General features: G+C 47.5%; 1 protein-coding gene across 2 annotated transcripts in view; it reads left to right on the top strand.

Annotated features, from left to right (window-relative positions):
* Zdhhc14 (zDHHC palmitoyltransferase 14) overlaps window positions 1-13,451 on the top strand; it is a 262,492-nt gene that overhangs the window by 227,958 nt on the left and 21,083 nt on the right. For both annotated transcript variants that reach the window (XM_021186298.3, XM_021186296.2), the window contains exons 6-8: window positions 4,610-4,712; window positions 6,180-6,289; window positions 10,930-11,032. In XM_021186298.3, the coding sequence (XP_021041957.1) occupies window positions 4,610-4,712; window positions 6,180-6,289; window positions 10,930-11,032 (316 nt within the window). The remainder of the gene's footprint in view (window positions 1-4,609; window positions 4,713-6,179; window positions 6,290-10,929; window positions 11,033-13,451) is intronic.

The following is a 13,451-nucleotide window of genomic DNA, read 5'->3' as shown; positions in this document are numbered from 1 at the left end:
AACACTGTTTCTTATGTTTTAGACAGCAACCCGCCTCCATGTTGAGTTCTCTCTAGTGAGGACTATTGACTTCACATCTGAAGCCCCACCAAGACGTGGCCCAGCACATCGTGGAAATGGCAAAAAGAAGAGGTCCCATGTAGAGCCCTCTAAGTGTGGTCCCTCCCTGGCCATCCAGAGATCCTTGTTACTAAGGAAACCAACATGCATTCCACACTTGGCCAAAGAAGCACCTCCATCGTGGCCTCACCGTCATGAGCACCAAGTCTACAAAGCTGTGGCTGCCACGTGGCACTGCTGCTGTGTGGGGTCTTAGAAAGGGGCATGTGTCTCCTAGACGCCCGCCCAGGGACCGGGTTTGGTCCAATTCTGCCGTGACTATGTGAGCTTTTAAAGGGGACTTGATCTCTGGGCCTCAGCTTCCTGCCTGAAATAAAGAGACTAGGAACACCCTGCTCAGCTTGACTCGAGGCCTCTGTGTCTCTGTGGTGTGGAGGCACTTCAGGGAAGTCTTTTGGATTTTGTTTTTGTTGTATATTTCTGAGATTATATGAAAGCTTGTTTTCCTGTGCATCTTTCTAAGAAAAGAACAAGAACCCCAAGATGCTGAAGATGTAGTATGTGGTCTCTCATTGTCTACGTTTCTCCCCAGCCTGAAGCATCCTTAACTATTTTGCCTGGATCTCCCCCAAGTCTCTGCCTTATTTTTCCCCTTCTCCCTCCACACCCCCTGCAAGCAGAGCCTGTTCCCTGGAGCACTGAGCTGGTGATTGCCCAGCCTGCTCTTTGGGTTCACAGGGAAGGCTCTGGAACCCTCTGTAGGCCAGCACTTTTCTGAGGCTTTGAACATTCTGCCCTTAGTGCAAACTCTCAGGAGTTTCAGAGAATTCATAGCTAGCCCCTGGCTAAAAAGGAGCAGCCTGTCTTATCGGATGGATGCTGAGAGAGATGGAGAGAGTCTGGCAGTCGAAATGATTGTCATCTGAAGCCATCCCTGATTCAGTCAACAAACATCCAACTTCCTATTGAATTGACTCTCAGTGGAATTTGTTTCTTCTCATTTCTATTTTTAAAAATGAGCAGAAGGGTTTTTGCAACTTTTAAGAGGCAAGCACACCCTGATCCTAGTTACAGGACAAGCCGCTGCGGCCAGTGAAATACGTTGTTAGAACATCTGTACCTGAATCTGCGAGCAGATATGAGGAGAGCATATCCAGTTTCCACAGTCACCCAATCTTATAAGAAGGGTCCTTCTGTCCCTTGAACTGGGATGAGGTCAGCCTCGGACCACTGGCCTCCAGCAAGAACTGGAAAAAGAACCAGCTGAAGAGCCCTCTTGTGCTGGCTGTGTAGATTTCTGGCATTCAACACTCAGTTCTGGTCTCTGTTGTTGCTAGAGTCTCGGGTAGCCAAAGCTGGCCTCAAAGTTACCCTGTAGCCAAGGATTACCTTGAACTTGATCCTCCCACATCTGCCTCTGGATGTGCTGGGGTATCATAGGCATGTACCCCATGCCTGGTTTTCTGCAATGCCAGAGAGTGAATGCAGGGAATTGTGCCAGCAAGGTAGGAACTTACCACCTGAGATAGAACTCCCCTCAGCTGTTTCCAAAGCTTCCCACCTCGGTGTCCTCAGTTGTTAGCCAGAGTGGTATTTATGAATGGGCTACCCTCGGGGTACAGTGAGGTCGTTCTTGTGAAGCCTTTAGAACAGTGCTGGCATGCCTCCCGTGATGGCAGCCGTTGTTACCGAAGAGCCTGCCTGTTCCTCAAGACATAGAGTCTTAGACAGCATTATCATCTGGGTGGGATGGCAAAAGTACCTCGCTTTATTCCTGGGCATCATGTCATTGTGTGACAGCTAAAAGCTCACAGTATCACTACATCCTATTCACCAGTGAGGAAATGTTTCCAAGGTATAGAAGACGTTCACATAAAATGTTGTTTTTCCAGACTTGGGAGCTAGCTCAGTTGGCAAAATGTCTGCCTTGCAAGCGTGAGACCCTTGAGTTCAGACCCCATGAATTAAAGCTGGGCATAGTAGTGTATGCTTATAAGCCCAGTACTGTGAAAGTAAAGACAGACTGATTCCTAAGGCTTTCTGGACACCAGCCTAGCATTCTTAGCAAGCTTCGGGTCAGTGAGAGACCCTGTCTCAAACAAATATTTTTTAAAGGTGATGGCACAGAATGGATCTCAGGGTTTGACTCTGACTTAAAAAGGCATACAGGTATGCCCACAGAATCAATCTCAATCTCTCTCTCTCTCTCTCCATTTTTGTTATTTCTATAAACGCTTACAATTCCTCACCCACCAATCACACTGCCTCCTAGTGGAAGCATTTAGTAATTGCAGGTCACATTGCAAATGGAGTAGCCTTTAAGTCCAGAGCCCCAATGATCACCTGCTCCTTATGGTTCATGTTTGAGCCTTCCTTCTGTTTTGCCTTCCCCATTATCCTGTCTGGCAGTAATCGTCTGGTGACACACAGATGTTTCTGAGATTGATGTCCCACTCCCATCTTTATTCTCTTCCTCCCCTGGACCACATCTTTTTCCCCAGCTTCTGTGTCGCCTCATCTCAATATCTGTGACCTTTTCCCTTACTTGCATAGAATTCCTATTAATGTTACTGCCTCTGGCTCAACATCATTTCCCTGGCTTAGCCTGTCCTCTGATCCCTTAATCTTGCCCTCCTGGACTCCACCTCTGCTTTGTAGCCAGTGTGGAGCATGGTATCCTCCTGAGCCACCTCCCAGCCCTGATAGGGAGGAAAAGAAAGGACATATGGGAGCCCTGCCATTGAGGTGCATGAGCCATTGTACACACAAAGCTCCACCATAGCCATTTCCTTTAGGACAGGCCTGGATGACACAGAAAGCTTCTGCATCCCTGCCTGGGCTTCCTTGTGTTTCTCTTGTCCTCTAGGGACCCTCCAACCACCTCTCCAGAACCAACCTCCAAAGGTAGATGTGTCACAGATCAGGGGACTGTTCACCTTTCCCATTTGATGTGAGACACCCTGTCCCTAACAACAGCCTCCATCACCACACTGAGACACTGGGCAATGTATTCAGTTCTGTCATCTAAGGAGAATTATTTCCAGCCTGGAAACGGTGATGACAATGCACAGCCTGTTCTATGTCCCTCCATCCTTGGTCACACGAGGAAAGTTCAGGCTTCTTTACTTTCCCCAGCCTGTAACTCACAGCTAGGAAATGTATATTTAAACCCTGGATCTGCCCCAGGATGAAATGGTTCTTTCCTGAGAAACATCTGTGTCTCGTAAACAGGCTTACAAACATCTGCGGGACAGAAAAATCTCCCATCCTTTCAAATCCCCACATTCTTGGTTGATCAATGCCATCTGGTGAAGGCCATGCTGTTCCTACGTTGGTGGCAGCGCATCACGTTGAATGCCTGGCTTCCTCTCACTGTCCTCTCCCAGCGTCTAAGCTCGGTGTCTGTGCCAGGGTTTGGCTGTGGGGCTGGGCAGGGGTGTAGCCAGTCTTTTGCTACTTTGTGAATTCTTCTCTCTTCCACCCTTGTCCACAACACTAGCTAAGAGAGGAAAAGGGGATACAAAGTGAAGGAAAGAGCTCTGAATAAGGTCAGAGGTCAGAAAGCTGGAGATGTTATTGTTAGACAACTTCCTGCTGATTAGGGGCATTGAGTTCCTTGGGGCAAATTTGCCTTTGCTGTCAGGATGTCTAATTTCTTCTTGTTTCTTCTTGGCGCATGACTACTTAACAAACTTCTACCAACAACAACAACCAAGAGCCCAACAACAATCCACTACTCTGTGCCCCAGAATTTGTATACCCTCTGAAAAGTCCCCAGAATTCCAAATGTCACACAATTGCAGAAACTATCTGCAGCTGACAAAATCACACCCCTGCTAGAGCACGGGTCAAATCATAGTCAGCTGCTGCAGACAATCTAATGTAGCCCCATATCTCACACCTGGGGTTAAAATAAAAACATGTTTTTATAATATTTCTGTGTTTTTTAAAGAAGCCAAAACTCCAAACTCCTCACAACACCAAGGTCTCTAGGAAGGAGCACCCCAGCCTGATTCTACGCTCAGAGTCACCCTGCAGGTCATAGGCATAGTTCTCACTCACCTGATAAACTGAGATCAGACAGTCCACAGAAACTACCCCATGGGAGGGGGAAGCTTGTGGTGAGACAGTCCTCCGCATTCAGAAGCTAAACTCAGAGGTATATTTAATATTTAATCCTTTCATCAAGGGTCTGAGGCACTGCTAGCTTCCAACCATCCTCGGTTGCATGACAAGTCAGAGAAGGTGAAGGTCAAATGGGAAACTGGTCCAGAGGGGAAACGGTCCATCTGAAGAAGTAATTGATGCCCAGGGAGCCTAGCAGAACTGTGAATGTCGCACTGCACTGGGAAAGGAGGTGGCAGAATGTGTGAATGTGGCCCTGGGCTGAAGGAGGAAGGTGTCTGGTTAGAGAACAGGAAAGCATCAGAGATTAGGATGAGCCTAGAACCTGCCTGTGGGGTTTCTGCCCTTCACCTCCTGACATCCAGCCTCTCTGGAAGCCACGAGAAGCCCACGATCCTTCTGTTGGTCTCCTTGACTTACCCACTGTGCTAGAGGCTGTAATATGCTTCTTCTCTGTCTGGTCCATCATTGGCCTTTCAGGTTTCCACACGTACCTGATCAGCTCCAACCAGACCACAAACGAAGACGTAAGTTCCTGACTGTAACATGTGGGTATTTGCTTGGTTAGCCTTGAAGGGGGAAGAGGGACAGAGAGATCAGGGGTCTCCTTCTCCCATACGACCCACTCCAGCTGTGAGACCCTTGAGGACAGAGAATGCAGTGGACAGCCGGGGTCCTGTATGCATGTACAGGGCATCCCTCCATCCTCCTGTATTTTGCCAAGATGTCAGAGCCATCCTAAGATGAGCCAAGTAACGCCCAATTCCGACTTTAAGGAGCCTCTTCAAATCCTCTTAAATAATTTTGGAGGCAGCTGACTTCTTGGAATCTTAACTTTCATCCTTAATAGCTCTGGCTTCTGGAGGAAGTTACCCTAACGTAAAGTTGAACTTTGAGTTCAGGAGCATCTGCCTATGTGTAATTCAGGTAGAAGGGAGAAAAAAACAGAAATCATAATGCTGGAAACGATTTCCCAGCAAGTGTGGTTCTCTCTTGATCTTTATCCTGAGATGTTTTTTCTATGCATGTTAAATGTCTCAGAACGGATCCAGCTCCTGTAAACTAAAGCTAAGGAAAACAAATGGTGGTGAGAGAGATTTAAAAAAAAAAAAAACTGCCAGAACAGCACATTCGCTTTGGTAACTGTGAATATTGGAACCTGCAAAACAAACAATTTTAACAAGAGGCTGAATTCTCAGTCTAAATTGGCCATTAAGGGACCCATGCTAATGGTGTTTCAGGTAGCAGTTGCTTAATTACAACTTAGGGTTTGATAGGAGCCCTTGCTCTGGATTCATGAGGGCCTGAATTTGATTCCCCAACACCCATGTAAAATCTGGACATGACTATACATGCCTGTAACCCCAGCATTGGTAGGGGAAGTGGAAGAGATGGGGCAGAGACAGGCAGAACCTGAGAGCTCACTGTCCAGCCAATCTAGCTGAAGCCACAAGTTTAAGGTTCAATAAGAGCCACTGTCTAGGGCAACAATGTTTCCAGAGAGCAGTAGAGGACACTGGGCATCTTTTTCTGGCTTCCATATACAAGGCACATACCCTTACATGGTCAAGTGTGTGCACCCCAAACCTACTCCACACATCAGAAAACAAAACTTAGGGTGCATGACATGAACATGAAAGAGTTTTCATTTTCCATTAGAGGAATTTCCAGTGCCACGGTGTAATCTTAAATGAGGATATTTTTGTCCCCAGGGATTGTCATTCTCTCCCTAATCTAAGATCCTGTTTGAGGAAATTTCTAACTTTTCCTATAAATGCTTGTTTTCCTAAGAAAAGTGCCTCAGCTTCTCCCAGAACATACTGTTCGAAGAGCCATGGAAGCAGCGTGTGGCATGAGCTTAGCTGGTATTCCCCTGCTGAGCTATATCCCAGTCTTTAGTTGTATCTTTCAAAGGCATCTCTGGGTTCAGTTAGCCCAAACTCTGGTGTTGGTCCTCCAGACATAATGTGTTATTGATGCTCTTTTTCTTTCAGATCAAAGGCTCTTGGTCCAATAAAAGAGGTAAAGAAAATTACAATCCCTACAGCTATGGAAACATCTTCACAAATTGCTGTGTCGCCCTGTGTGGGCCCATCTCTCCCAGGTAAGAGGCAGAGAGTGGTACACTGGTCACAGATCTCAGGAGAGCAGATCCCTTGTCCGACTTAACACAGCTCACAAGTAGATGCCTGGCCCCCACCTGGTGGGGCTGACCACACCCACAGATGACCTCCCCCCCCCCCAGGTCCACTCTCTTCTGTGTGACACTTAGACACACTCAATGGCATAGAAGCCTGGCTTCGTTTGGCGATGCTTCACTTCTTTTTGGTCTTGAGCTTAATTTGTGTCTGACAGGAAAGAAATTTTGTATATTTCAGAATAGAGAAACAGAAGCATGTGACCCTGCCCATTACTGACAGAAACTGAACTCCTGGGATGAACTGGGAGGGAGCCATAGCTAGTGCAGGAAGCAACTAGAAACCATATTGGGATAGATGCTAAAGGCTGAGGCGCAGGCTGTGATGGTTTCATAGTCCCAAGGGAGAGCCAGCCAAGGAGAGTAGGGATGGCACTGAAGATGGCACTATTACCCTTAGCAGTAACTGGCCTGCCCCGCGCCCCTCCCTCCCTCTCTTTCTGTGGAGGGGAGATGTGCACACAAGCATCTGAGTCAGCTTCCTAACTGCTTCCCATGCATCAACTTCTAAGATGTTCATTTCATGCCTGTGAAGTAGATACCATTATTTTCTGTGTTACGGATAGGTAAACTGAGACACAGAATCTAAATATTATGTTCAGGATTACAGCTAGCAGTAGTCAGAGAGGAGGGGCTGGTTTGGTTCTGTTCGGATCGTGGCTGTGCCCTGGATCTCCCCTCTAGAAGTGAGAAGGTATTTCACTTAATTTGTTTATCTTTGCAGGAGCCCACAGCTGAAAGATTTTGAACTTTTCAAAGAGATCTCTAAAATTTTTTTAAGAAATTAGATATTTTTAAAAGGCTGAAGTTTTAATATATTTGAATTTGTAAGGGCTGTGGGACTTTTAAAGTTACTTGGTTTGATCTCGTGATATTGATGTGGGAATTGAGGGGAATGGAAAGGCTCAGACTGAAAGGTGATGCGCTTATGCATCAGGCTGACAGGAAGTCAGTTGTACTGGAGAGCTTTATGTCAGCTTGACTGAAGCTGAAGTCACCAGAGAGGAAGGAGCCCCAACTGAAAAGAAAAATGGCCTCTGTGAGATCTGGGTATAGACAAGCCTGTCCAGATTTTTTGTTTTGTTAGTGACTGGGGGAGGGCCCAGCCCATCCCTGGCTTGTGGTCCTGGATCCTATAAGAAAGCAGGCTGATCAAGCCCTGGGGAACAAGCCAGTAAGCAGTGCCTTTCCATGGCCTCTGCATCAGCTCCTGCATCCAGGTTCCTGCTCCTGCTTGATTTCCTGCCCTGACTTCCTTCAATGATGAACAGTGATGTGGAAGCAGAAGCCAAACAAACCCTTTCCTTCCCAAGTTTCTTTGGCCATGGTGTTGTGTTACAGAAATAGTAACTGCAGCTAAGACCATATTTTGGCTGGACTGGGGCCATTGTCTTTAAGATTCAAGTCCTTTGGAAGGAACACTTCTCCAGAGTGGCCCTCCACTAATTGAAGTGTTGACTGGGGTAAGTCGTGAGTCTTGAATTAGACAGCTCCAGTCTATAAACAGCCCAGGGGTCCACAGAAGGGGAAAGGGACCATGCATAGGATGAGCATAGAGAAGGCAAGTGATGCTCTAGATTGGTGACAGGGACTGCAGCTCTATTTGGGTCATTTAAGTGGGAAGTCCCTGTTACAGATTAGCTCCAGTTTCTGAAGTTGACACACTGAGCTGTATTTCATTTTACTTATGGGGACCCAGGATGCTGGCTGGAATGACCTCTGCCCCCTTACACTCTCATCTCACTGAGTGTAACAGACTCTCAGGAGTCCACAGGGAAGGGCCTGGGCTCCTTTGTCTGTGTTAATGGTCCCCAGGCTTGGCCCCATGCTGATGAGGAGATGTTCATCTCTGCTCTTCTGCCTGGCCTTTCTTGCCTTTCCTTCCCTCTGCTCTTCCCTCCTATCACAGGACCTTCTTATCCCTTCAGCCTGTTAAGCAGCGCTGTCCACTTCAGCCTTGGCTTGAGTTACCTCTCAGGTGTTATGAAATGTGCTGCAGTGTCTTAGTTAGGGTTTCCATTGCTGTGAAGAGACATCATGACCAAGGCAACTCTTGCAGAGGACATTATTAGCATGGCAGCATCCAGGCAGGCATGGTGCTGGAGGAGCTGAGAGTTCTACAGCTTGATCCAAAGAGAGCCAGGAGGAGACTGGGATTCCACCCTGGGAGGAGCTTGAGCATAGGAGACCACAAAGCCCACAGTGACACACTTCTTCCAACAAGGTCACACCTCCTAATAGTGCCTCTCCCCACAGGACAAGCGTTCAAACACGAGTCTATGAGGGCTAAACCTAGCCAACCCAGCACACACAATGTGTTAGTAAGGAAATTTGTCTCTGTGTCCTGGTGAGCACAGAAGCACACATCCTGGTCCCCTTGCGCTGTCAACATCGGTGTAGAGGAGAATGCGAGAGGGTGAGGGCAGGAGTTGGGGCAGGGTGTCATACAGGGCCAGATCCATGGCTTAACCCTGGAGCAAGGAATTCATTTGGACATTACTGAGCGCTTGGTGTGGGGTATGCAAGAGAAAGGTGCCATCTTGAATGCCACATGGCCAGGGACACATGGTACACAGTGACATTTTGATCTCATCTAGAGAATGAGTAGGAGTTAGGAAGGAATTCAGAAAGGACAGCATGGGGCTGGAGCGATGGCTCAGCAGCTAACAGCATTGACTTCTCTTCCCGAGTTCAAATCCCAGCAACCACATGGTGGCTCACAATCATCTCTAATGGGATCCGATGCCCTCTTCTGGTGTGCATGAAGACAGCTACAGTGTACTCCTAAAATAAATAAACAAATCTAAAAAAAAAAAAAAAAAAAAAAAAGAGGACAGCACAGGGGCTAGGATGAAGGGGTGGGAAAGCTGATCAAGAGAAACCAAAAGAGCACATGTTCAGAGCTGAACAAGAGCAAGACTGAGGAAGTGAGAAGAATATGAGGGGGGCTGTCTTAGTTATGGTTCCTATTGCTGCAACAAAACACCATGACCGAAAGCGACGTAGAGATGGAAGGGTTTCAATTTACAGCGTGTAGCCTGTTGTCCAATGTCCATCTAAGAGTCTCCCATTGCAACTTCCCAGTACAGGCAAAGCTGCTCTGTCAGAGGTCAGACATGCCTGTTACTGCAGACCTGAGCTATAGCCATGCACCCTGTTCAGGCCTTGGGGCTCCCTTCAGGGACTCTCGGAAGCTAATTCCTCTTCTACTACCTCTATAGTACTTCCTGGGGTGTTCCAACAAAGTGCCATGATGGGGAGGGCTTAAAGTAACATAGAGTTCTCCCAGTCTGAGATTAGACGTCTGAAACAAAGGTACCAGCGATACAGCCATGCTCTCTCTTACATAGGAAGCTCTTGCTTGCTCTTCCCAGCCCCTGGGGATAGCAATCCTTGGTCTGCAGCTTATGTGTTCTAGTCTGCTTCTTCACGGGCACTGCCGTCTGTCAGTCTTAAGGACATCAGTCACAGTGTGCTGAGACCTCCTCAATCCATTAGGTGCTCATCTTCTCATGCTTGCCTTCGCAAAGTAGCCATAGGTCACAGATAGGGTCCCATCTCCAGGTTGTGGGACTGGCACAATCCAGCCCATCATTTTCCCCCTTCAGCGAGCAGGGGAGTGGGAAAGAATGTGACCCGGGTGAGGATGGTCTGAAAAGAAACACAGGGTCAGAGAGGAAAGAGTGTGTGCAGGTGTAGCTTGCTCTACATAAGGCACTAGCATGGTGCGGCCACTCACAATGTATATCTGAATTAATATGATAAGATGGCATGGGCTTGTCATGAGATGACATTAGCTTGAAGCTGGAGAGGAAAGTTGGGAACAATTATGACAGTGGGAGGTGACTAAGAGGAAGCAGCTGCGGTCTGTACCAGGTGACATCTAGACTAAAAAAGGGAACAACCAGTGCCACAGACCTCTTTTAAAGTAGAAGTGACAGTGAGGCTAGAGCTCCCCATTAGAGCACTCGTCTAATATGCACAAGTTTGAATCACGGTACCCTAAAGGAAGAAGTGATAGAATTTGGTAACTGGTGTCATGTGGAGGATCCATATGGAACAGCCCAAGATGCCATAGTGGATCTAGCACAGAAAGAGCCTGTTTTAATCTCTTTCTGCTACTGTGATAACACACCCTAACAAAGACAACTCACTGGGGGAAGGGTTTATTCTGGCTCACAGTTCATGTAACTTCACAACAGGGAAGTCCAGACAGGAGGTGCTTGATACAACTAGTCACATTGTATCTGCAGGAAACAGAACAATGGATGCTTGTGCTCAGTTCTCTTCTCCTTTTTATATAATCCAGGATCCTAGCCTAGAGAGTGGTACCACCCACAGTGAGAGGATTGCCCCACCTTAGTTAACCTAATCAAGATAATTTCCCACAGATGTGTGGAGGGTCTCATCTCCCATTCTAGAACCCATCAAATTGACAGCTGAGGATAACCATCGAAGAGGAACCCTAGGCCTAGATGTATAAATTATGTTGCTATCATCTTTGAGATTTTTCTCACTCTCTCCTTCCTCTGATTGTTCTCCTGCAGCCTAATTGACAGAAGAGGCTACGTCCAGCCCGACACACCACAGCCAGCAGCACCATCAAATGGGATCACTATGTATGGGGCCACACAGTCGCAGAGTGACATGGTAGGTACTGCCTGCATCAGGGTCGCTATTCCCTGTGATGCCTTTTCTTCTGATATGCCCTCTAACCCAATAATATATGCCTGGGAATTGCTTTAGTAGAAGGGACATCTGGATCATCCTTGTGACTGACATGCTAACATGGGGAAGGAAAATGACCAAGTTGGACAATATTCATGGAGGGATCGTGTCATCTAATCTGGCTGGCTTGTTACTTAACACACACACACACACACACACACACACACTATCTCTTTGTTTCAATAGCATACGTCAAACATATGTCCACAAAGTCAGGGAACAGTTAAAGTCTAGGATCTACCTTCCCACCAGGGCTGGACTTGTTTGATAGTCTCCATATCCTTGCTGTTCCTTGCTCAGTGTGTGCTGCTACCATAATAACGTGCCCTGCTACTAAAGGTGGGCAGTGGACATCGCCACACTTCTCCATACTCCCACCCTGAGTCTTAGACCAGCCTGCAGCCCCTCTATACAATCCTCAGGCCAAGGGCTACTTTATTTACAGTGTAAACCAAACTGCCTGCACACTGGAGCATGCAAGCAGTGTTTAGAACTTTCTGAACTTTCTGAGGTGTTTAGAAGGCAGTTGCCTCTCTGTTTGCATAAAGACATAAACTTCAAGTCCCTACCCACCCTGCTGTTCACCATTTGTACAGCTGAGTCTCCTACATGGAGTTTTCCTGTCATCCAGAGGAGCTGGCTTGGGGCTGGACTTGGGGAAATCTTGCTGATAAGCATAGAGAGCTGTAAAGTCAGCAACCAACCATCTCTAAGACCTGCAGCCAGGAAACCCTCCCCACTCCCTGCTCACCCATGGCACCAGCCTCCTGCAGGAAGATGCTAGCTGTGGGCTCCTAGTTGTGTTGCTTCGCTAGCTAATAGGTCTCCTTTGAGAGCAATATGGATGTAACCCAGTCTTTCCACTCTTCTCCATGAGCATCCTGCATACCCACACAAGAAACCCTGAAAACCGAATTTTCTCGGAGGGAAGCAAGAACAGAGAAAGTAGGCTATGTGCTCACCAAAGGGAAGATACTGAATTTATTAGGCAACAGATGTCCAAAGCATTTAACAGTCTCATTTAATCCTAAACCCACAGTGGAACATTATCTCTCAATTTTATTTTAACCGTAAGGGGGGATATACCAGAATTTCTACCAGCGTCTGTTGATTGTTTCCCTGACTGGTACACATGCTGATATACATGCATTCTCCCACTCACTCACCCAGCACCGTCCCTGAGGTTCTTGCTATGTGCTAAGGGCTAGACTCAAAAGATAGAAGGGCTATGATGCTCTTTCTCTCACACTCAATGTCAGCAAGCAGCACCATGTGGAAGCAAGCCTGTGATGACAGCGTTAGGGACCTTCACCGGACATCAGTGTCCAAGCAACATCAATGGTCTTGGCTTAGACTCTGCAAGACTCCCAAGCACCGACCTCAGAATGCTCTGCACGGTCTCTAGATTTAGAAGCCACCTTAAAGGTGCTGTAAGCCACTCTGGAATCTATAATGGGACATGAGGTGGTTGCTTTTATAGTGCATTGGCCAAACAACGTAAGGGAAGAGAGATTTACTGAGGCTCATGATGATGGCTCTGCTGACAGTTGCTCAGCCCCCTGTGCTTGGACAGGACATGATGGTGGCAGAGGTGTGTGGTGGGATGTAGTGGTGTCAGGAGCAGCTGTAACTGTGTAGCATGTGGTCTTCTCTTCCTGGAGAACAGAAAGCAGAGGGTGGGGGTGGGGTGATGAATGAGGACAGGTAGGAAAAAGATACCCTCTTTGTACAAACACCCAAGTGGCATGCATTATGCTCCCAACAGTCCCAGTACCTCCCTCTACTGGCCATGGACCAGTTGTACAACATGAGCCTTTGAGGGGCACAGAACCCTGCTTTACCAAATCCCTGAGCCAAAGCACCTCTGTCTGTCATAGGAACTATACAGAGGCATCTCTTCCACATGGGGGCGCTGTAGAGCCAGCCAGCAGTGGGCTTCACTGTAGAACCTTTAGGTAGATCCAGAGTAAAACGTCAAGGCCTTTAGATGCCTTGAAGAGGAACAAGGGTGGTGAGGGGAGAGAGAGCTAACTGCAGAGACCAGAGCACCATCATCTACCAGATACCTGAGCTTGAGAGTTGCATAGCCTTCTCCTGCCCCAAGTTTTCATCCATAAGGTGGGAACAGTAATGTGTCACCTGGTAGGGCCTCTCTGAAGATGAAGTGGGATAGTGGACAGCATCTAAATCTTGCCTGACACAAGTCAAGTACCATGCAAGAATCCACTCATATCATTTCCTCCCCGAAGTTCATGAATGGAAAGATCTGGCACACAGTAGCCTTAGAGCATCTGCACAAGAGAGGGCGTGACCGTGTGTGTAAGCGCTGGGTTCCTGCCAG

The sequence above is a fragment of the Mus caroli genome, unplaced genomic scaffold, assembly GCF_978045245.1.
Source record: "Mus caroli unplaced genomic scaffold, Mus_caroli_1 scaffold_18, whole genome shotgun sequence".
In the NCBI taxonomy this organism is placed as follows: Eukaryota; Metazoa; Chordata; class Mammalia; order Rodentia; family Muridae; genus Mus; species Mus caroli.
This window is presented reverse-complemented; position numbering and strand designations above follow the sequence as displayed.